We start from the raw sequence: 20,948 nt of genomic DNA, 5'->3' as shown, positions 1-20,948 counted from the left end.
TAGATTTCTGCTAATGATTTCTTCATTGTGTGTAGTGATCTTGGCTAGATATTTGTAGGATTGATGTCTTAACCTTAATTCCTTCTTTCCTTTTCTGTCTTTCCATCCTCTCTTCTCCCTCTCTCTTTCCTTGCCCCCCCCCCCCCCCCCCCCGGCTCAGGACTTCAGGCCATTCTTTCTCCTGCCTGTACTCTTTATTTCTAATGCATATGTAACTGTTGGTATTCTGCTGCCTTTTTCAAATCAAGATGTGCTTAGCAATTTCTGGTTCCTTTAACTTTTGTTCACCTGGTCATCTACCCTTTCTCTGTCTCTGTCTTTCTCTTTCTCTCTCAGTCCACCCTTTTCAACCAGTTCTTTTCCTCCTGCATGTTATTATACAAACTTTCAAATATACAGAAAACTTGAAAGAGCCATTCTGTGCACACCCATCATCACATTCACTCATTTCATCCTTCATTGTTGTTGCATTTCAGAGTAAGTGGTATGTATCAGTACTTTTCACCCTAAATGTTTTAACATGCACATTATTGACTAAAGTTTTATATTTGTATAGAAGTCTTCTTTTTTCATTTGAGGTGAAATTTATATAGAATGATGTGTGCAGAGTGTATGTACACTATTAATTAGCTCTGTAGTCTGTTTCTTCCCACTCAGTGGTGTTGTGTTAAGGGGATTGGCAACCACTTAAGGCTTCATTCCCAAAAAGTGTGAATTTTCTTTTTCTTTCTTTTTAAAAAAGATTTATTTGGTTTATTTGAAAGGCAGAGTTACAGAGAGAGCTTGATCTTTGATCTGCTGGTTCACTCCCCAGTGGATGCAATAGCTGGGGCTGGGCCAGGTCAAAGCCAAGAGCCAGGAGCTTCATCTGGGTCTCCCACATGAGTGTATTTTCCTTTGCTTTTCCAGGCCTTGGCTGGGAGCTGGATTGGAAATGGAGCAGCCAAGACTGGAACTGCACCTGTATGAGATGAGATGCTGGCATTGTGGGCGGTGGCATAACTCTACACCACAACACTAGCCCCAAAAAGTGTGTATTTCAAAAATAAACTTTTAAGGTCAAGATGCCGCATCCCATACTTGAGTGCCTGGGTTTAATACTCAGCTCTGGCTCCTGACTCCAAGCTTCCTGCTAATGTAAACCCTGGGAAACAGTGTTCTTTTTTTTTTTTTTTTTTTTTTAAAGATTTATTTATTTTACTTGAAAGAGTTACACAGAGAGAGGAGTGGCAGAGAGAGAGAGAGAGAGACAGAGACAGAGACAGAGAGAGGTCTTCCATCTGCTGGTTCACTCCCCAACTGGCCACAATGGCAGGAGCTGCATCAATCAGAAGCCAGGAGCCAGGAGCTTCCTCCGGGTCTCCCATGTGGGTGCAGGGGCCCAAGGACTTGGGCCATCTTCTACTGCTTTCCCAGGCCACAGCAGAGAGCTGGACAGGAAATGGAGCAGCCGGGTCTTGAACCGGCACCCATATGGGATGCTGGCGCTTCAGGCCAGGGCATTAACCCACTGCGCTACAGAGCTGGCCCAGGGAAACAGTGTTAATGGCTCAAGGGATTAGGTTTTTGGTGCGCATGTGGGAGACTGGATTGAGTTCCCTGATCCCAGCTCCTGGCTTTACCCTTGTCTGTGGGGGTTGCAGGATTTTGGGGAGTGAATTGTTGGATGGGAATACTTTGTGTCTCCTTGCCTCTGAAATAATAAAAAGAAAAAACAGAAAAGTGATGCATGTACAGATTTTTCTATTTTTGTGTTATATAAATGTGTCACACAGTAAAATGATTATAGTCACAGGTTTTTCATTGTTTTCTAGATTGTTCCATGCTTTTGTTAAAATTGTTAGCATGGCTCATGATATTACACAGTACATGCTGGAGGAAATCACTTGAAGCTGTTTTCGTTAAATGTATACAGTTGTAAAGAAAGGGAAGACTGCCCTTTTGTTTTCGTAAGCTCACTATGCAAAAGAGGTAGTTAGTTTAAGATATTTGTGGTTTATAAGAAGCTTCATGATAAGGCTTGCCTTTATCTTAACTCACTTGAACCTCACATGAGCTGTGTGAAGGTCAAAGGCAGTTGTAAGTTCTGCTCTGCAGATGACAGCCAAGGTTTGTGGGAGGGGTGACCCAGAGGCAGGGCAGTCCGTTGGACCAGGATGCTCTCACTTTCCATTTTGTCCAGTGGCAAAGACGTCAGTCACACGGCTCTAATCAGGTGACATTCCAGATCCTGGGGTTTGTTTATGAATAACTACCAAATATTTTTTGTGCAGCTCAGAGTTAACTTAATGACAGCTCTGATACAAAGATACACCATGATGGTATTTTTGGTATTTTTAGTGCTCGATGATGCACTATATGGATGTAAAGGAGCTGTATCTATCGGGATCCAGGCAGGCACGGAACTATCCAAGTGTGTTATATTTAGAACGTGACATACTGATACTAACAGTCTCTTCTTACAAAAGTGAACAATACTGTAATCAAAGTGCTACTTTTAATGTGGCAAAATGCCTGTTGTTTCAGACATGTGTCACGTGTGAAGCTCTGTGAAGAAGAGAAAGCTTTATTGTTGCATCTATTTTGGCAGGTTTATATTCCACAACATCCTGAAGGTTTTTCCCTTCTTTCCCTTGAGTAGACAAACACTTTAGGACAAAACCATCTGGAGAAAATCAACTTGACACTATCTGGGTTTAGGGCTTGACAAAAATGCAGGCAATTTTGTTCTTGTTAATCGAGGTAAAGGTTTAACCCTTTAAGTCGATTGCTACTACCAGTTAAAGCTGGGGATCTACATGGCTCCTGTTGAAAGATACTCTTCTGGATACCTCCCTGGGGTAGAAACTTGCTGAAAGTCCTTTACAGAAATATTCCCTTCAAGCTTGCCTTTAGTTTGCATTCTGATTTTTGTCATTTTGTTGAGAAGCAGTTTTCCATTGCTATGCTAGGAATCTTAAAGGTCCCTCCATTGCTGATACAAAATAGTTTCAGTTACTAGAGGATAAATTGCATAGGAACTGAAAACTTTTGATCTCTAATATTGGTAAGGATGCCTGCCTGTAGAATACAAGTAATGTCACTCTTTTGAAAGCACTTTGTTCTTTGAAATAAGCGATGGTTGACCTGTCCCACGTACACCTGACAAAGGTGACAAAACTTGGTCAGCACGTAGGTGCTCTCTGTAGCCAGGATAGGAAGGAGCAGGAAGACAGATGGGAAGCCCCTTCCATTTCCTGCATTTCCTATGCTCCGTCTCTTTCCTGGCATCTTTCTTGGCTGACCAGCCTGGAGCTTGTTGAAACAGATTTGTTTTGAGGCGATTTAAGAAAGGATAACTTTTTTTCTTAAACATGAATCTGTGGGCTATGGTACCCTGGCTAGTCTAAGGCTGAGGCAGTGCTAGTTGAGGAAGAAGGAAAATGGATTATGGGGAAAGAGGAGAAAGAAAAGAACACTTAGAAGCATCTCAGTGCAGTGGTTTTGGATGGTGTGTCCGGATTTATAGCATATTGTGCCTAATTTGGGTGTGATCCACTTTGGGACTGGTTTATTCTTTGAGCCTTGGTTCTGAATGCTTTTATTTTTTAAAAAATGCTTCTCCTTTTCTTCACTGCTGTTGGGATTTTAGAGAATCAAGAAAAGCATCCATAGCCTATCTTCCTGACAAAATCACTGTTAGACTGTTGTACTTCCAGCCAAATCTGGCCTTCTCTTCTGTGGTTATTTTTATGTATCTGGAGTTGGAAGATGCCTATGTTTTTGTCTTCTGCTTTTTTTTTTTTTTTTAAATATTTGTTTTATTTGAAAGAGTTACAGAGGTAGAGACAGAGAAGTCTTTCATCCGCAGGTTCACTCCCCAAGTGAGTGGTTGCAATAGCCGGAGCTGAGCTGATCCAAAGCAAGGAGCCAGGAGCTTCTTCCAGGTCTCCTACATGAGTGCAGGGGCCCAAATACATGGGCCATCCTCCACTGCTTTCTCAGGTGTATTAGCAGGGAGTTGTATTGGAAGCAGCGCAGCCGGGACTTGAACCGGCGCCCATATGGGATGCCGGCACTGCAGACCTGTCTTTAACCCACTGTGCCAATGTGCCAGCCCTTTGCCTTCTGCTTTTATCAAATGTCTTTCAGTGTTTCCTTGGAAAGCTGGGTGAAGGGCTATTGGATGATACCACAGTTCTTTAGCTAAACTGTCACTCCAGGCTGAAAAAAAAATTTGTGTTACATGTTACCTTTTTCTCAGTTGGTGTCTAATATCTGTATACGTTATTACTGTTAAGTAAGGGAATAATGCTTACAATTATGCTGAAACTGACAATGATTAGAGGCTTCTGAGAAAACTCCTATACTTTTTTGAACTTTTCATAATTTGTGGCTCGAATTTATCAGCTGTTGCTTTCATATATATATTTGGTTTCCATTTGTATAAATTCTTAATGCTCATATCTAGTTGTATGTTCTATGGTAAAGTTATAACATATTATCAACCTTTATTCTGATTGATAAACCTAACAAGATAGCTTTGGGAAATGAGAAATGATGTGAGATACTGGAGACGGGCTGAATTTTTATTAGAGAAAACCTTTTGGTGTAGTGGTTCTGCTTTATTTTGCCTTAAGTAAGTAAATTCCAGTTCATTAAAGTCACTCACAGTTTTAATATAGCTACCTCTGTGAGGACACACTTCAGAATTCTTCTGTGACTCAACACAGTGATGAAATTTTATCATTTTATTTTGTTAAAGTTAGGAAAATGTATTTTCAGTCATGTGTGGAGAACAGAAGTTGCGCAATTTGGGATGCATTCTGTCACTGAAGTCTTTAATCTCAGATACTGTGTTAGAAAGAGATAGGTGGTCCTTATCATCCTGTTATTCTTGGAGAAGTGGTTTGTTGCCTCTTGTAATAATAGGCATGATAACAATAGAAGATCTGTAGATATAGTCTAATCATTTGGTTGATTGGCTGTGTTTAGCACTGTGTGTCCAGTACTTCCTCTACCTTGCAATAGTGCGCACAACATTAGTTATGATTAATTGTAGAATAATAAAGTTTACTTTATTCTTTTATGTGGTTATGCTTAATTGGAATTGTTTTTTAAATTATAGTGAAAAGCGAAGTTAAACTTTGTTACTTTAAGGCTGTATATTAAAACATCTTGCAACATGTTCTAAAGCTTTAAGATGAATGACTTTTCTGAAGTGTCTTTCACGCTGGAATGGAAAAAGATTTTAGAAATAGCTGTAGTAATTTAAAACTGTTAAGTAGCATTACTGCTGACTACAGTGTCTTGAAGGTACTATTATAACTTACTCTCATGGTTGCCATGAGCAGCATAATGAAAAGAGGAGGATTAGTGGTTAGTATAAATTTAAATTTTATAAAATTTATTAGAGCATTTTGGTAGTAGGACAAGTAAATGGTGGTTAATTTCTTGAAGAAAAAATTTATCTGTTAAAAGTGAATGTGTAAATGAGCATTTAACCTGCACAAAGGGAACCATCCTAAATTGTTCTATTTCTGTTTCTTTTAGGGCAGAAAAAGAATAAAAACATTCAGAATCTGAAGACTAGGACGAGCACAGGATGGGGACTCCTGGTTCTGGAAGGAAAAGAACGCCTGTGAAAGACCGGTTTTCTGCAGAAGATGAAGCTCTGAGTAACATTGCCAGAGAGGTGTGTCTGCTACACTCCCTCAGCACTGCACAGTGAGAGGATTGTAAAATGCTGGCATGACAGAGATAACAGATATTCATTGCTTCGAACAAGATGTTATAGCTGGCCTCCGGAATACCGTATTAGAATAAGATGTACTTGGATATCTGTTTACCTTATCTTGAATTAAGTTCGCATTATATTTTTAGGGTTGTTTGAGTTTCAGTTACTTGTCCTAATTTATTGAAATTTCTGATTAATCTTCAAAATTTAAACTGAAGTTAAGTAGAATATTGGAGGTATAGTAATTATATTATAGAAATGCTTATTGGTCTCTGTAGTTCCAAGAGGTGTTATATAAATGTTGATATAATGTAGATTCATTGGATTTTGAAACATGGCAGTGGAATTTTTAGTTTAATTCTTTCAGTTGCTCACAGAGCTTCTGGGACATTTTTATTTCAGTTGGTTGATGGCTTAGGAAAAAAATGTAAGGGATTGTCAACTATTGGCAACATCCTGTTGTATACTGGAAGTGTAAGAGAACTTCCAGCTGGGTTTCTTAGTTTCAGAGTCTGCCTGCAATATAGACCGATCGTACACTGATCTGTGTAAGAATTGCTTAGAGCGTCATTGTAGTTAGTGAGACTCATTCCCTTATCGCTTCCTGCTTGTTATTTTTGGTAAATAACTGATTTAAGACTAGTGCTGTTTCCTTTTGACATATTACCCAGTCTTCTTTTGATCCAGTTCTTTGTTAGAATTTTCCTCTTGAAAGACACTTAGCATTTGGCTTAGATGGCAAATCATTAGGACAGTATTTGGAGCCAAGAAAAGTTATCTAAAAATGAATAACAAAGTTGATATTATTTTAATAAGATTGATTTTAAAAAGTCAGGCACTTTCAGATTAAAAAACTAGAAGATACTTGAAAATGAAAAAGTATATATTACTTTACAGTGATCTTAAAATACTTGCATAAATGAAGGATTTTGGAAGCCATATAGCTTTTATTTATTTACTTTTTAAAATGTATTTGTTTATTTGAAAGGCAGAGAGTTACAGAGAGTCAGAGGCAGAGAGAGAGAAATCTTCCATCTGCTGGTTCCCCCCGCAAAGTGGCCAGAATGGCCATAGCTGGGCCTCTCTGAGGCCAGGGCCTGGCGCTTCTTCTGGGCCTCCAGCACTTGGGCCATCGTCCAGTACTTTCCCAGGTCATAGCAGGGAGCTGGATCAGAAGTGGAGCAGCCAGACTGGCACCCACAGGGCCTACTGCACCACAGCACCAGCCCCCACCACATAGTTTTTAGTTGAAAATAGAAACTACCCAAAATGTTTACCTCCAAAATCAGAAAGATTTACCCAGATTTCTGTAAGGGATTAAAGTGGCAGCTTCTTCTATGCTTCTTTTGTGTTACTAGTATTTGAACTGTTTTTCCCTTTTTGGTGTGATGCTTCCTTTAAAAATTGGGAAGGATACTAATATATAAGACTTGTAAATGCTTATTTTCTGACAGACTTTATTCTAAACTTTTTCTTTCTTTTTTTTTAAAGATTTATTTTTAATTTATTTGAAAGAGTTACATAGAGAGAGAGGTCTTCCATCTGCTGGTTCACTCCCTAAATGGCTGCAGCAGCTGGAGTTGAGCCGATCCAAAGTCAGGAGCCAAGAGCTTCTTCCGGGTCTCCCATGCAGGTGCAAGGTCCCAAGGACTTGGGTCATCTTCTGCTGCTTTCCCAGGCCATAGCAGAGAGCTGGATTGGAAGAGGAATAGCCGGGACTCGAACCTGCACCTCAGCCCGGGGCTTTAACGCACTGCGCCACGGCACTGGTCCCTCTAAGTGTTTTTCATGCATGAATTCATTTAATTCTTCAAAAATTCTGTGGCTGGTTTTATTATTCTCTCTACTTTATAGGTGAGGAAACCATTGCACAGAGAAGTTGAGTAACTTCCTCAGGGTTACAGAGACAGGAAGTAGCAGAGTTTGGATTCAGGCATGAGGTCTGGCTCTGAAGTCGGTGCATTTATTTATTTAAATTTTTAAAAAAGATTATTTATTTGAAAGGTAGAGTTACAGAGGCAGAGGCAGAGACAGAGAGAAGTATCTTCCATCTGCTTGTTCACTCCCCAGATGGTTGGAGCTGGGCCGGTCTGAAGCCAGGAGCAAGGAGCTTCTTCCAGGTCTCCCATGTAGATGCAAGGGCCCAAGCACTTGGGCTATTTTCTACTGCTTTCCCAGGCCATAGCAGAGAGCTGGATCAGAAGTGGAGCAGCTGGAACTCGAACTGGCACCCATATTTGATGCCGGCACTGTAGGAGGGCTTTACCTGCTACACCAAAGCACCAATCCCTATTTAATTTTTTAAAAGATTTATATGGAAGACAGAGTTATGTAGAGAGAGCAAGAGACAGAGATGAAGAGATCTGCCATCCTCTGGTTCACTCCTCAAATGCCCACAACAGCCAAAGCTGGACCAGGCTGCAACCAGGTATCAGGAATTCCACATAGGTGTCAGGGCCCCACGCACTCGGGCCATCATCCGCTGTTTTCCCAGGTCTCAGGGACGCCACATAGGTGTCAGGGCCCCAGGCACTCGGGCCATCATCTGCTGTTTTCCCAGGTGCATTAACAGGAAGCTGGATTGAAAGTGGAGCAGCTGCGACTCAAATTGGCACTCAATGTGGAGTGCAGATGTTGTAGACTGTGGTGTAACCTGCTGCTGCACAATGCTGGCTCCCATACCATAGTTTAAAAACATTAGAGGATAGATAGCATTTTTAATTGCTCTCTCATGTTTCTTGTGACTCTCTCTATCTCTTTTAAAGTTTTCATAGCCTTTCATAAACTGCTTGTTCACACACTGGGAAGTTGCCATTCACATATAACCCAGAGTCCCTATTTTCTCCAGTGGGAACACCCCTTTCACCAAAAACATTGCTTTAAATTGGAAACAAGCAAAAACTATCAAAATGCTCACTACAGTAAAAATGCAGCTTAATCATCTTTTCTGTAGTTAAATTTTAAGAGTTTATCTTTCCTGACTTAAAATTGCTTTTTGAAGTGTACAGGGAGTGCTATTAATAAACACAAATAGCCTGTTTTTCTTCTTGCTTAGTGTCTGCTCAGGTTTCCATGCTTCCTAGTTAGCCAGCTAGCAGGCAGCTGGAGAGGTGAGAAGGAAGAAGGGATAAACAAACATGTTCCACAAACTGCACTAAAACGCTGCGTGGATTCACAGAACATGAAGCGTGCCACACTGACCACTGAGTGGACGGTTCTGGGGCACTAAGTGCGTATGCATCATTGTGCAGCCATCGCCACCTCCAGAATTTCTGTCGTCTTGCAAGACCTCAGTGCCTTTTCAGAAGACGTGGAGATGTTTGAAGTCTGCTCCATGAGGGCAGTAGTGGGGTGAATGCAGGAGCTCCGTCAATCTGCAGCATGCTGCTGTCTTGCTGGGGAAGCTGGAAGCTGTCACTGTCGGTGAAAGAGCCCAGAGGGGCAGGTGGAAGGGTCGTCAGCAGACCTCATGTGTGATCATGGATCGACAGTCTCAGGGAAAGACTATGAAGGGCAGCGTTGTGCCAAGTTTGAAAGCTGCTTTGCCACATTATGGAATGATAATCATATGGCTTGACAGAGCTAATTGCCATGGCGATTTTACTACTGTGAGTAATTTATTCATTTTTAGGTCATGGTAAATCAAAGATAAAAAGCTTTTGGCAAAGACAAAAGTCTTTAAAAATGCAGATAATTAGGAGCCGGAGCTGTGGCGAAGCAGGTTAAAGCCCTGGCCTGAAGCACCAGCATCCCATATGGGCACTGGTTCTAGTCCCGGCTGCTCCTCTTCTGATACAGCTCTCTGCTATGGTCTGGGAAAGCAGTAGAAGATGGTCCAAGTCCTTGGGCCCCTGCACCCACGTGGGAGACCCAGAGGAAACTCCTGGCTCCTGGCTTCTGATGGGCGCAGCTCTGGCTATTGCGGCCATCTAGGGAGTGAACTAGCAGACGGAAGACCTCTCTCTACCTTCTATGTAACTTTCTTTCAAATAAATAAAATAAATCTTCAAAAAATGCAGATAATTACAACAGTCTGTAATTATTATGGATATAATACCATCTTTTATTTAAAAATATGGTCCATTTTTAAAATTAATTTTAAGGGCTAGCGTTGTGGAGTAGCAGGTTAAGTTGCCACCTGCAGAGCTGGCATCCTATTTGGCTGAGTTCTGGCTGCTCCACTTCCAATCCAGCTCCCTTCCATGCACCTGGGAAAGCAGCAGAAGATGACCCAGATGTTTGGGCCTCTGCACCCGTGTGGGAGAACCGAAGAAGCTCCTGGCTCCTGGCTTTTGCCTGGCCCAGCCCCGGGCCATTGAGGCAATTTGGGGAGTGAACCAGTGGATGGAAGATCTCGCTCACTTGTTTTTCTCTCTCTGGCCTCCCACCTCGACAGCTCTGCCTTTCAAATAAATAAAATAAATCTTTAAAAAAAGAATTTTTAATATCATTCATTCAGTAAATATTTGCTGAGCACCTATTCTCTGCAGTACTACTGTGTGGCATATGGAGGATATGGCGTGGACCAGGCTAGAACGGCCACTGCCTCTGTGGAACTTCAATTCCAGAGGGGATAGTAGACACAAAACAGATACTGACACAGTGGGGCAGTTCCAGGAAATAGAGTGATACATCTGTGATGTGCTTTGAGGAAACAGAAATTGTTTTGAAGAGTGTGTAACACAGGGACTGAACATATTTGGGGGCTTTAGGCAGGCTTCCTTTGAGGAAGTGCTTTCAACTGACGTTTGAAGGCTGAGTGGAATTACTGAAGGGAAGGGAGTTGTCGGATGTGTGGAAGAGCTTTGCGTTCACAGGGAGCAGCATGTGACAAGCCTGGAGACTGAAGAGGCATGGAGAACTCAAGGAAAACAGCAGCTCCAGCAGCTAGCACGGAGCTCTTACTTTGTGCTAGGGCTGTTCTGAGTGGTTTAAGTGAACTTAGAGGTCTTACATCCACTGGTTCACTCCCCGAATGCCTCTTGGCCATGCCAAATCTGAGGGCCAGAAGCTCAAATTGGGGTCTCACATGGGTGGCAGGGTCCCAGGGTGCTCATTAGCAAGGAGCTGGAATTGGAAGCAGAACTGGGACTTTGACCCACATTTTCTGAATTGAGAAGTCCCAAGTGTTTTTTTTTTTTTTCTTTAAAATGTTTATTTATTTATTTGAAAGAGTTATAGAGAAGAAGGGAGAGACAGAGGTTTTCCATCTGCTGGTTCACTTCCCAAATGTTTGCAATGGCCAGGCCTGGACCAAGTCAAAGCCAGGAACCTGGAACTCCATTCTGGTCTCCTACATGGGTGGCAGGGGCTCATGTATTTGGATCATGTTCTCCTGCCGTCCCAGGCACATTAACAGGGCGCTGGAGCAGCTTATGGGATTCTTGTGTTACAAGCAGTGACTTAAATAACCCTACTGCATGCCACAATGACGCCCCCCGCCCCCCGTGGCTTTTTTTTTTAAATTTATTTATTATTATTATTTTTTTAATTTTTGACAGGCAGAGTGGACAGTGAGAGAGAGACAGAGAGAAAGGTCTTCCTTTTACCATTGGTTCACCCTCCAATGGCCGCTGCGGCCGGCGCACCACGCTGATCCGAAGCCGGTAGCCAAGTGCTTCTCCTGGTCTCCCATGCCGGTGCAGGGCCCAAGCACTTGGGCCATCCTCCACTGCACTCTCTGGCCACAGCAGAGAGCTGGCCTGGAAGAGGGGCAACCGGGACAGAATCCGGCGCCCTGACCGGGACTAGAACCTGGTGTGCTGGCGCCGCAAGGCGGAGGATTAGCCTATTGAGCTGCAGCACTGGCCCCAAGTGGCTTTTTAACTGCTACACTAAACACTGCACTCAGTCTTTAAAAATTTATTACTTAAAATTAATTTAATCCTCACAACAACTCCACAAAGGTAGACTACTGTTATTCTTTGTCAATGATGAATCCAAAGCTTGGACAATTGAAGTAACTTGCCCAAGTTGCATAAGTAGGAGGGGGAGGGCTAAAGTTCATACTCTGGGTTAGGGTGCCTCCCATGGTGTCACTGTAATAGTAACCTGGGCAGCAGGAGGAGGGTAACCAGAGAATCAGACAGGATCCAGGGCAGGTAGCAGGCAGGAGCCAGGGTAGGTAGGGGCCAGGGGCCAGGGGCCAGGGCAGGTAGGGACCAGGGCAGGTAGCAGACAGGGGCCAGGGCAGGAGGCAGGCAGGGGCCAGGGCAGGTAGGGACCAGGGCAGGTAGCAGACAGGGGCCAGGGCAGGTAGAGGCCAGGGCAGGTAGCGGACAGGGGCCAGGGGCCAGGGCAGGAGGCAGACAGGGGCCAGGGCAGGTAGGGGCCAGGGCAGGTAGGGGCCAGGGGCCAGGGCAGGAGGCAGGCAGGGGTCAGGGCAGGCAGCAAGCAGGGGCCAGGGGCCAGGGCAGGTAGCAGACAGGGGCCAGGGCAGGTAGCAGACAGGGGCCAGGGCAGGTAGGGGCCAGGGCAGGTAGCAGACAGGGGCCAGGGCAGGTAGCAGACAGGGGCCAGGGCAGGTAGGGGCCAGGGCAGGTAGGCCAATGGTTCTCTGGCATTGGGTGATTTTGTCCTCTGAGGGACGTTTGACAATGTAGAGAGAGATTTTTGCCTGTCACTATGCAGGGGGAGGTGTGTATGTGGCTATTGGCATCTGTAAGTAGAGGCCAGGTGTGTCTCTAAGCATCCAATAGTGCATAGTGTAGGCTACCCCTCCCAACCCCCAAGTCTACAGGCCTGGAATTGAGACTCTTGAAAAGACCATTATAGTCCATATTTAGGAATTTGGGCTGTAGCCTAAAAGTAGTGGGAAAGAACTAAAGGGATTTGTGTAAGGGTGCGATTTGATTAAATTTGTGCTTTAAATTTTTCTTTCATTTTATCCCTCTAATTTGAAAGGCAGAGAGGGAGATCTGCCATCCACTGATCCTCCCACCCCCAATTCCTGCAACATCTGGGGTTGGGCCAGGCTAAAGCCAGGAGCCTGGAACCTAGGTCTGCTACTTGGGTGACAGAGACCCCAAGCACTTGAGCCACCGTCTGTTGCCTCCCAGGGTCTGCATTATTAGAGAAGTCCAGATAGTGTGTCCCTGGTGGTCCAGTGGCCAGGATTAGAGAAGGCCAGATAGTGTGTCCCTGGTGGTCTAGTGGCCAGGATTAGAGAAGGCCGGATAGTGTGTCCCTGGTGGTCCAGTGGCCAGGATTAGAGAAGGCCGGATAGTGTGTCCCTGGTGGTCCAGTGGCCAGGATTAGAGAAGGCCGGATAGTGTGTCCCTGGTGGTCCAGTGGCCAGGATTAGAGAAGGCCAGATCAGAAGCTGAGGAGCCAGGACTTGAGCCAGGCCCTTTGAATTTGGATTTGTGTGTCTCAAGTGGTGACTTAACCACTGCATAAAATGCCCACCCCAAATTTATGCTTTAAAAGGGTGATTTACTGTGGTTGGAGATTCTGTGAAGGAAAGGCGTTGGTGGATACAAAGAGATGACTCGTAAGACTTGCTGAGATGATGATGACCGTAGATTGATGGCAGTGGAGATGTTGGAAGGTGGCTTAGAGAGAGAAGTAGTGTATACTCAACAAGTGGGTTGTGGCTGGCTGTCAGTGAGGGGATGTTTGGTTTTTATGTGTGGATCGAGGGTAAGGATAGTCTGTGTGTGTGTGGGGGGGAACCATGAATTTATGTAGGCCTGTCTTTTCATGTAAGGTGTCTGGAGATGTGTAAGTGGACATTTTGAAGAGAAAGCTTTGGAAATGTATCAGAAACTCATTGGAGAGGTCTGGGCTATATGTAAACATTGGAGATTTGTAAGCCTGTAGATGGTAATTGCAATCATGGGTGTCGTTAAGGGAGAACAGGTAGAATTGTTTTGAAGTGACCCAAAGATCACCAGGTTTCCAAGGTCAAGTCTAGAGTCTTTCTTAACTTGGATACTTTTGGTATTAGCCCATGTGTTTGGTTCAGATAGATTGGATTTATCTGAAAAAATAACTCCATAGGAGGCAGAATTACTTTTATTTGAAATGTTCTCAGTGTTGATCCACAGCATTCATAAAAGATTATGAAATGTGAGTTATTTTTTTCATTTATGAAAAGTGAATGCTTTTCCATTTCTACCTGGTTAAAAAATAAAACCCTTCAGTTCTGCGCTTATTAGACAAATCTCTTGAAAGAGCAAATCTTGTTGTGATTTTAGTCATTTAGGATTCCTTCAAGGGGCATTAGTACATGAATGCAGCCAGTTTCTGTTGAGTGCAGACCTTTCTCCCATGTTTTTCCCATCGACCCAGTGGAACTAAGGGGGAAGAGGGCGGGAGCTGTGGTTCGGGCAGCACTTCCCTTGCCCTTGCTCATCTGCCCCCATGCACAGCCTGGCCCTAGTCACTGTTCCAGCGATGGCCAGTGTTTCTCTCCGTATCTCCCTGTCCCTTGATTTGTTCTTCTAATCAGAATGAAGGGAGGGTTCAGATTCAGCTTTGTCTCAGCATGACTGAAAACTGTTTTGCATAATGTTCAGCATAGTCTTTGCCATTTCTGTGACTTTTAAGGATCTGTAGACAAACAATTTAGACAGTATAATATCATTAACCTACATGTGAATTTCTGGTATTTCTGGCAATACCATTTCCTCCCCAAAAAAGTATTTTTGCTGGTACTATGATTCCCACTTTCCCCATTGGCTAGATTAATCATTGGAGTTCCAAAGTTTCACTTAATTGTATTCAGATTTCAGAAATAAAGTTCTTACCCTTAATTTCCTCTGTCACTCCAAGTGATTTTTGCTATCAAAGGTCTGTAGTAAAAGGACAATATAATTTTCTGAAATAAGAACAAAACAGTTAAAATCCCTGTATGGTGATTGTATCTACCACATGGTGATATTTATGCTCAGAAAAATTTAAATATTTGCCCTCAGCTACCGAAAGCTTTTAAAAATGGTTAAACATAATTACAATGTAAAATCTAATTAAGAAAAATGGTTCCTAAGATTTTTGTACTACAGGGAAGTTGCTAGGATATGGAGTAATAATTTTTATTTGTTAGTTTGGAAACCATGGCAACACAATAAATATTATGTCTCTTAATTTGTCTTTCAGTGTTCCTTTGGCATGAGTGTCATGGAAGAATAAACAAAATGAAACAGTAAACTTTGAGTCTCAGCTACCTGAATTAGTCATTTTCCTTGAATAGTTCATTTTCTAGAATTTTGTATTTTAAATATTTTCAAATTAAAGCATAGATCTTTAAAGACTGAGATGATTTCTTTCTCTTTTTTACCCATTGCAGTTGGCTAGGTGTTAAAAGTGAGTATATATGTAGGCTGGTCATTTCAGAGTATGTTGGCTCAGTTCAGAACATTTCTGTGAAATTATGAATTTTAAATTTATCTCCCTTTAAAACTGATACAAGATCATAGGACAAAAATTTGAAGATAGAAGAATTTCTTCTTTTAAAGGCATTTCAGTGTATTTTCATTTTGTATTTCTTTTTGAAATACATTAAATGTGTTTTTATTTATTTATTTTTAAAGATTTACTTATTTATTTGAAAGTCAGAGTTACACAGAGAGAAGGAGAGGCAGAGAGAAAGAGAGGGAGGGAGGGAGGGAGGTTGGTCTTCCATCCACTGGTGGACTCTCCAAATCAGGCCAATCCAAAGCCAGGAGCCTGGAGCTTCTTCCAGTTTTCCCACATGGGTGCAGAGGCTCAAAGACTTGGGCCGTCTTCCACTGCTTTCCCAGGCAGTAGCAGAGAGCTAGATCAGAAGTAGAGTATCTGGGACTCAAACTGGTGCCCATATGGGATGCCGGCGCTGCAGGCGACGGCTTTACCTGATACACCACAGCACAGTGCCGGGACATGGCTTCTTAATTGGCATCCTGACTGCTAGGCCAAATGCCTGCCCACCTCTCTATCCATGTTCAAAACGTTGTAATCCTTATCTCTATGCACAGTATTTTATGAGTTTTTGTGTATTGCCTTGTGAGTGCTCTACAGGCATTGGGGGAGGGGTGAAACAGCTAGAACCATGTGGGAAACTGCCCAGTATGGCTGGAGGGGTTGAGAATGGGAGGAAGTGCTGCTGGAGAGGAAGCTGCAGCCAGTTGTAAATGCTGTATGTGCGGAGGAGTGTGTGTTTGATCTTTGGAAGTGTGGGGAGCCATTGGAGGGTAAATACTTCTCAGATTTGCATCACAGTGAAATTGCTTGAGTCGCTGTATTGGTCTAGAATGATGTACCTAAGATAAGCTTCCTCTGAAGGAAGGAGGTTTATCTTTTGTTTTTAATATTTATTTATTTGACAGAGTTACAGAGAAGCGGGGCGGGGTGGGGGGGTGTCTTCTAGCGCTGGAGAGAGGTATTCCATCTGCTGGTCCACGTCAGCCCAGCCCCAGGAGGTGTATCTTGGCTTGTGGTTCTGGAGGTTCACAGCCCAGGGTCAGACAGGTCCCTCTGGTCTGGCCGTCTGGTGAGGCTGGAGGATGACATAGGGGAAGGGTCACATCGTGAGCCAGGAAGCAGAGGGAGTGATGGGCCCAGTGCTCAGGCACCTGTAACCAGCCCTCTCACAAGGAAGTGCCTCCACTAGGCCCACTCCTAAACACCAACGTTGGATTGAGTGTCTGCACTCTTAGTACCATTAACCAATTACTTCGGGCCTTATATTTTATTTTTTTCCATTAGACGGCACTTCTCTTCTGCTGTGGGGATTGCAATTCTGTGTCCATTTTATGAAAGAAGGCTTCAAGTTTTTTGTTTGTTTTTTTTTTTGTTAGTTTAGTTTCATTTGCAAGGCAGAGACAGATCTTCCACCTGCTGGTCCAGTCCCCAGATATAATAGTCAGGGCTGTGTTATGCTGGAGCTGGGAGCCTGAAAAACTCAATCCGGGTGTCCGAGATGGGAGGCAAAGACCCCCAAGTACTTGAGCCAGTACTTGAGCCACTTACCTGCTGCCTCTCAGGGTGTTTGTTAGCAGGAAGCTGTTCAGAAACAGAGCCAGGAGCTCAAATCCACAGTGATGTGGAATGTGGATGTCTGAAGCAGCCTCTTAACCACCGTGCCAAATGCCTACTCTTTTTTTTTTTTTAAGATTTATTTTAGTTATTTGAAAGAGAGTTGTAGAGAGAGGTAGAGACAGAGAGAGAGGTCTTCCATCAGCTGGTTCACTCCCCAGATGGCTGCAACGGCTGGAGCTGCACCAGTCTGAAACCAGGAGCCAGGAGCTTCTTCCTGGTCTCCCATGCCTGTGCAGGGGCCCAAGGACTTGGGCCATCTTCCACTGTTATCCCAGGCCACAGCGGAGAGCTGTATCAGAAGTGGAGCAGCAAGGGCTAGAACCAGCGCCCATATGGGATGCCGGCACTTCAGGCCAGGACTTTAACCCACTGCACCACAGCACAGGCCTAAATGCCTACTCTTTTTTTTTTTTTTTAATTTTTTTGACAGGCAGAGTGGACAGTGAGAGAAACAGAGAAAAAGGTCTTCCTTTGCCGTTGGTTCACCCTCCAGTGGCCACCGCGGCTGGAGTGCCGCGGCCGGCGCACCGCGCTGATCCGAAGGCAGGAGCCAGGTGCTCCTCCTGGTCTCCCATGGGATGCAGGGCCCAAGCACCCGGGCCATCCTCCACTGCACTCCCTGGCCACAGCAGAGAGCTGGCCTGGAAGAGGGGCAACCGGGACAGAATCCGGCGCCCCGACCGGGACTAGAACCCGGTGTGCCGGCGCCGCAAGGCGGAGGATTAGCCTAGTGAGCCGCGGCGCCGGCCCTTAATGCCTACTCTTTGGTCTTTAAATGCTTGAATTGGGGAGACAAATTCTATTTGAACCACAACAGGTACAATGCGGAGAGTGACTGGTAGGAGGCAGACAATGGTTAGAAAGTTACTGTAGTCATCTTGAGATGTTAGGAGCCTGAATTGAGGTAGTGATAATTGGGGCTGGTGCTGTGGCATAGTGGTTAAAGCCACTGCCTGCAGTGCCGGCACATGGGTGCTGAGTCCTGGCTGCTCCACTTCTGATTCAACTCCCTGCTGTGGCCTGGGAAAGCAGTAGTAGATGTCTGAAGTCCTTGGGCCCTTGCACCCACGTGGAGGCCCCTAAAAGAAGCTCTTGGCTCCTGGCTTCAGATCGGCTCAGCTCTGGCCACTGCAGCCATTTGGGGAGTGAACCAGCGGATGGAAGATCTCTGTCTTTCTCTGTAACTCTGCCCTTCAAATAAATAAATAAATCTTAAAAAAAAAATGAAGAGATTCATGATGATTTGTAATTTAAAATTTTGTGTAATGGGTCAGTTGATGGGGAATTTAAGAGAAATATTATAAATTAAATTAGGATATATTGAGTTTGAGCTCCTTGTGGGACAACTCCAATATTTAATAGCCAGTTGGGTCAGGATTGGAGGAGTGTAATATGGCTTGGATGTAAAGATTGCAGGCTGTCCATATCATCCATATCATCATCTCTCTGTGTGAGAAAACACAGAATGGAAAAACAAGCAGCCAAACCTGGAAACTTTGGTTAATATTAAAATTTAAGGAGCTATTATAGAAAAATTTACTCACTAAGTATTCTGAGGAAGAAAGGTCAGAGAGTAAGAGGAAAACCAAGAGATGCTGCAAGTCTTGCAAAACACCAAGAGGCGATAGTTTAAGACCCAGTGAGTCCGGATTCTAGTCCCGGTTGGGGCGCCGGATTCTGTCCCTGTTGCCCCTCTTCCAGGCCAGCTCTCTGCTGTGGCCCGGGAGTGCAGTGGAGGATGGCCCAAGTCCCATGGGAGACCAGGATAAGCACCTGGCTCCTGCCATCGGATCAGTGTGGTGCGCCGGCCGTGGCGGCCATTGGAGGGTGAACCAACGGCAAAGGAAGACCTTTCTCTATGTCTCTCTCTCTCACTGTCCACTCTGCCTGTCAAAAAAAAAAAAAAAAAAAAAAAAAAAAAAAAAAAAACACCAAGTGAGTGATTAGTGGTACCTGATGTCCAGAAAGGACAAGCAAGGTAAGAATAGAGCAGTTCTATTGGGTTTTGTAGTTTGAGGTACTAGTGACCTTTGCATGAGCAATTTAGTGAAGTGAAGTGGGCAGAAGCCAGATTGTAGTTATCTGAAGAGAGTGAGAGGTAAGGAAGGAGGTGTGACCAAACTTAAGTGTGAAGAGATGACAAGGATGAGAGTTAAAATTTTTTTTAAAGATTTTATTTGAGAGGCAAATTTATAGACAGAGGGAGAGACAGAGAGAGGTCTTAGCTGTCCTCTGTTCGTTCACTCCCTAAATGGCTGCAATGGCCATAGGTGGACCAGTCTGAAGCCAGGAGCCAAGAGCTACTTCCAGGTTCCTTTACATGGGTGCAGGGGCCCAAACACTTGGGCCATTTTCCACTGCTTTCCCAGGCCATGGCAGAGAGCTGTATCGGAAGAGGAACAGCCGGGACACGAACCAGTGCCCATATGGGATGCCAGTGCTGCAGGTGGAGACTTAAGCTACTACCCCACAGCGCTGGCTCCTAAAAAGTTTTTTAAATTTGTTTGATAGGAAGGGGGAGAGAGAGCGAGAGAGCGAGCGAGCGAGTGAGCGAGCACGCATGTTCCTCCACCCCTTAGTCTACAATGGCCAGGCCTGGAGCCAGGAGTTGGGTACATAGCCCAGGTCTCCCACATGGGTTGCAGGAAAGCAGTTACTAGAGCCATCACTGCTGCTCCTAGGGTCTGTAGTGGCAGGACGCTGGAGTCCGGAGTTACTGCTGGGAATCCAACCTGGGTACTTGGGTGTGGGTAAGGGTGTCTTAACTGCTAAGCCAAATGCCCACTCCCAGGGTGAGATGTTTTATTTTTAATGATGGGAGAGACTTCGAGCCTCCTTATGGTAAGGAGAACAAGCCAGTAGGGGGAGAGAGTGAGGAGTGAGGCGTGATAATTGGGGTTAGGACCCTGGTGAGGATGGAGGGAGTGTATAGGGGTTGGAGAGGGACAGTTCTTCCCAGTGGGAGCACAGGGAACAAAAGAAGGAAGGGTGCTCGGACTGAGAATCTGTTGGTGGCTTGGGCGAAGGTAGAGGGAACGCTCCCCTTAGGCCTTTCTGTCGTGAAAACCAGGGCAGAGGGGGAGATACTAAAATATCAGAGCTGGAACAATGAGAAGTGCTGAACTGGTGGAGTTTTGCAGAGAAACTTTTTCTGTTGATAACAAAGACCACCTACATTATATTTCTTGGAATTACTCTTCTTATGGCGTGTTTAAAAATAGGCTACACATTTGACACAGTGCTGAGTGGTACCCATTTGGTTTCTCAGAACTTGTCTGGTTCATTATTCATACATCCTGGAAAAAAAAAACACATTTATTTTTGGTTCATTAGATGCTGTACCTTCAGTACTTGGTGGACCCAATTTATAGTATGAGTGTGTATGTATGTGTGTCTGTGTGTGTACAATTTTAGTTCACTCTTGCTTTTGAATCGTAGGATGAGTCAAACTATTTTTTAAAATATTTATTTATTTGGCCAGCACCGCGGCTCACTAGGCTAATCCTCCGCCTTTCGGCGCCGGCACACCAGGTTCTAGTCCCGGTCAGGGCGCCGGATTCTGTCCTGGTTGCTCCTCTTCCAGGCCAGCTCTCTGCTGTGGCCAGGGAGTGCAGTGGAGGATGGCCCAAGTGCTTGGGCCCTGCACCCCATGGGAGACCAGGAGAAGCATCTGGCTCCTGCCTTCGGACCAGCGCGGTATGCTGGCTGCAGCACGGCGGCCACGGCGGCCATTGGAGGGTGAACCAATGGCAAAAGGAAGACCTTTCTCTCTGTCTCTCTCTCTCACTGTCCACTCTGCCTGTCAAAAAAAAATATTTATTATTGAAAATGCAGAGTGATGGAGGAAGGAAGGGAGGGGGAGACAGAGAGGGGTGTGGAGATCTTTCAGTGCTGGATCTTCCACTCCCCAGATGGCCGTAACAGCCAGGGCTGCACCAGGAGTCAGGACTCCATCTAGAGCTCACACCTGGGTGGCAGGGGTCCATGTACTTGAGCCACTTTTTGTGGCCTTCCCAAGTGCATTAACAGGGAGCTAGATAGTAAATGGAGTAGCTAGGACTCCAGTGTGGGCTGCAGCATTGCATACGATGGCTTAACGCAGTACCTTGACTGTTCTTTTTTTTAAATAAGCACATCCTTGTCTCCCTCCTGAGTGGTAGTCCCAAATGAAATCCTACTTATGGATTATATACCGAGGAAATAGTGAACCCTG

At 44.6% G+C, this 20,948-nt stretch overlaps 1 protein-coding gene across 50 annotated transcripts in view; it reads left to right on the top strand.

Annotated features, from left to right (window-relative positions):
• The window catches only part of LRRFIP2 (LRR binding FLII interacting protein 2), a 138,374-nt gene that overhangs the window by 21,963 nt on the left and 95,463 nt on the right, over positions 1-20,948 (top strand). For 48 of the 50 annotated variants that reach the window (XR_016232942.1, XR_011388280.2, XR_011388279.2 and 45 more), the window contains exon 2: positions 5,533-5,674. Coding sequence is in view for 47 of the 50 variants with exons in the window: in XM_070072998.2 (XP_069929099.1) it covers positions 5,585-5,674 (90 nt within the window). In the remaining 3 variants the exon portion in view is untranslated. Of the gene's footprint in view, positions 1-909; positions 1,031-5,532; positions 5,675-20,948 lie in introns of those variants that run through there. The other 2 variants (XM_089331310.1, XM_089331313.1) reach the window with 2 other exon arrangements.

Source organism: Oryctolagus cuniculus, chromosome 4, assembly GCF_051225735.1.
Source record: "Oryctolagus cuniculus isolate XC-2025 breed Fujian yellow rabbit chromosome 4, ASM5122573v1, whole genome shotgun sequence".
Classification (NCBI taxonomy): Eukaryota; Metazoa; Chordata; class Mammalia; order Lagomorpha; family Leporidae; genus Oryctolagus; species Oryctolagus cuniculus.
The sequence above is the reverse complement of the archived record's forward strand: the minus strand, read 5'-3'. Positions and strand labels throughout refer to the sequence as shown.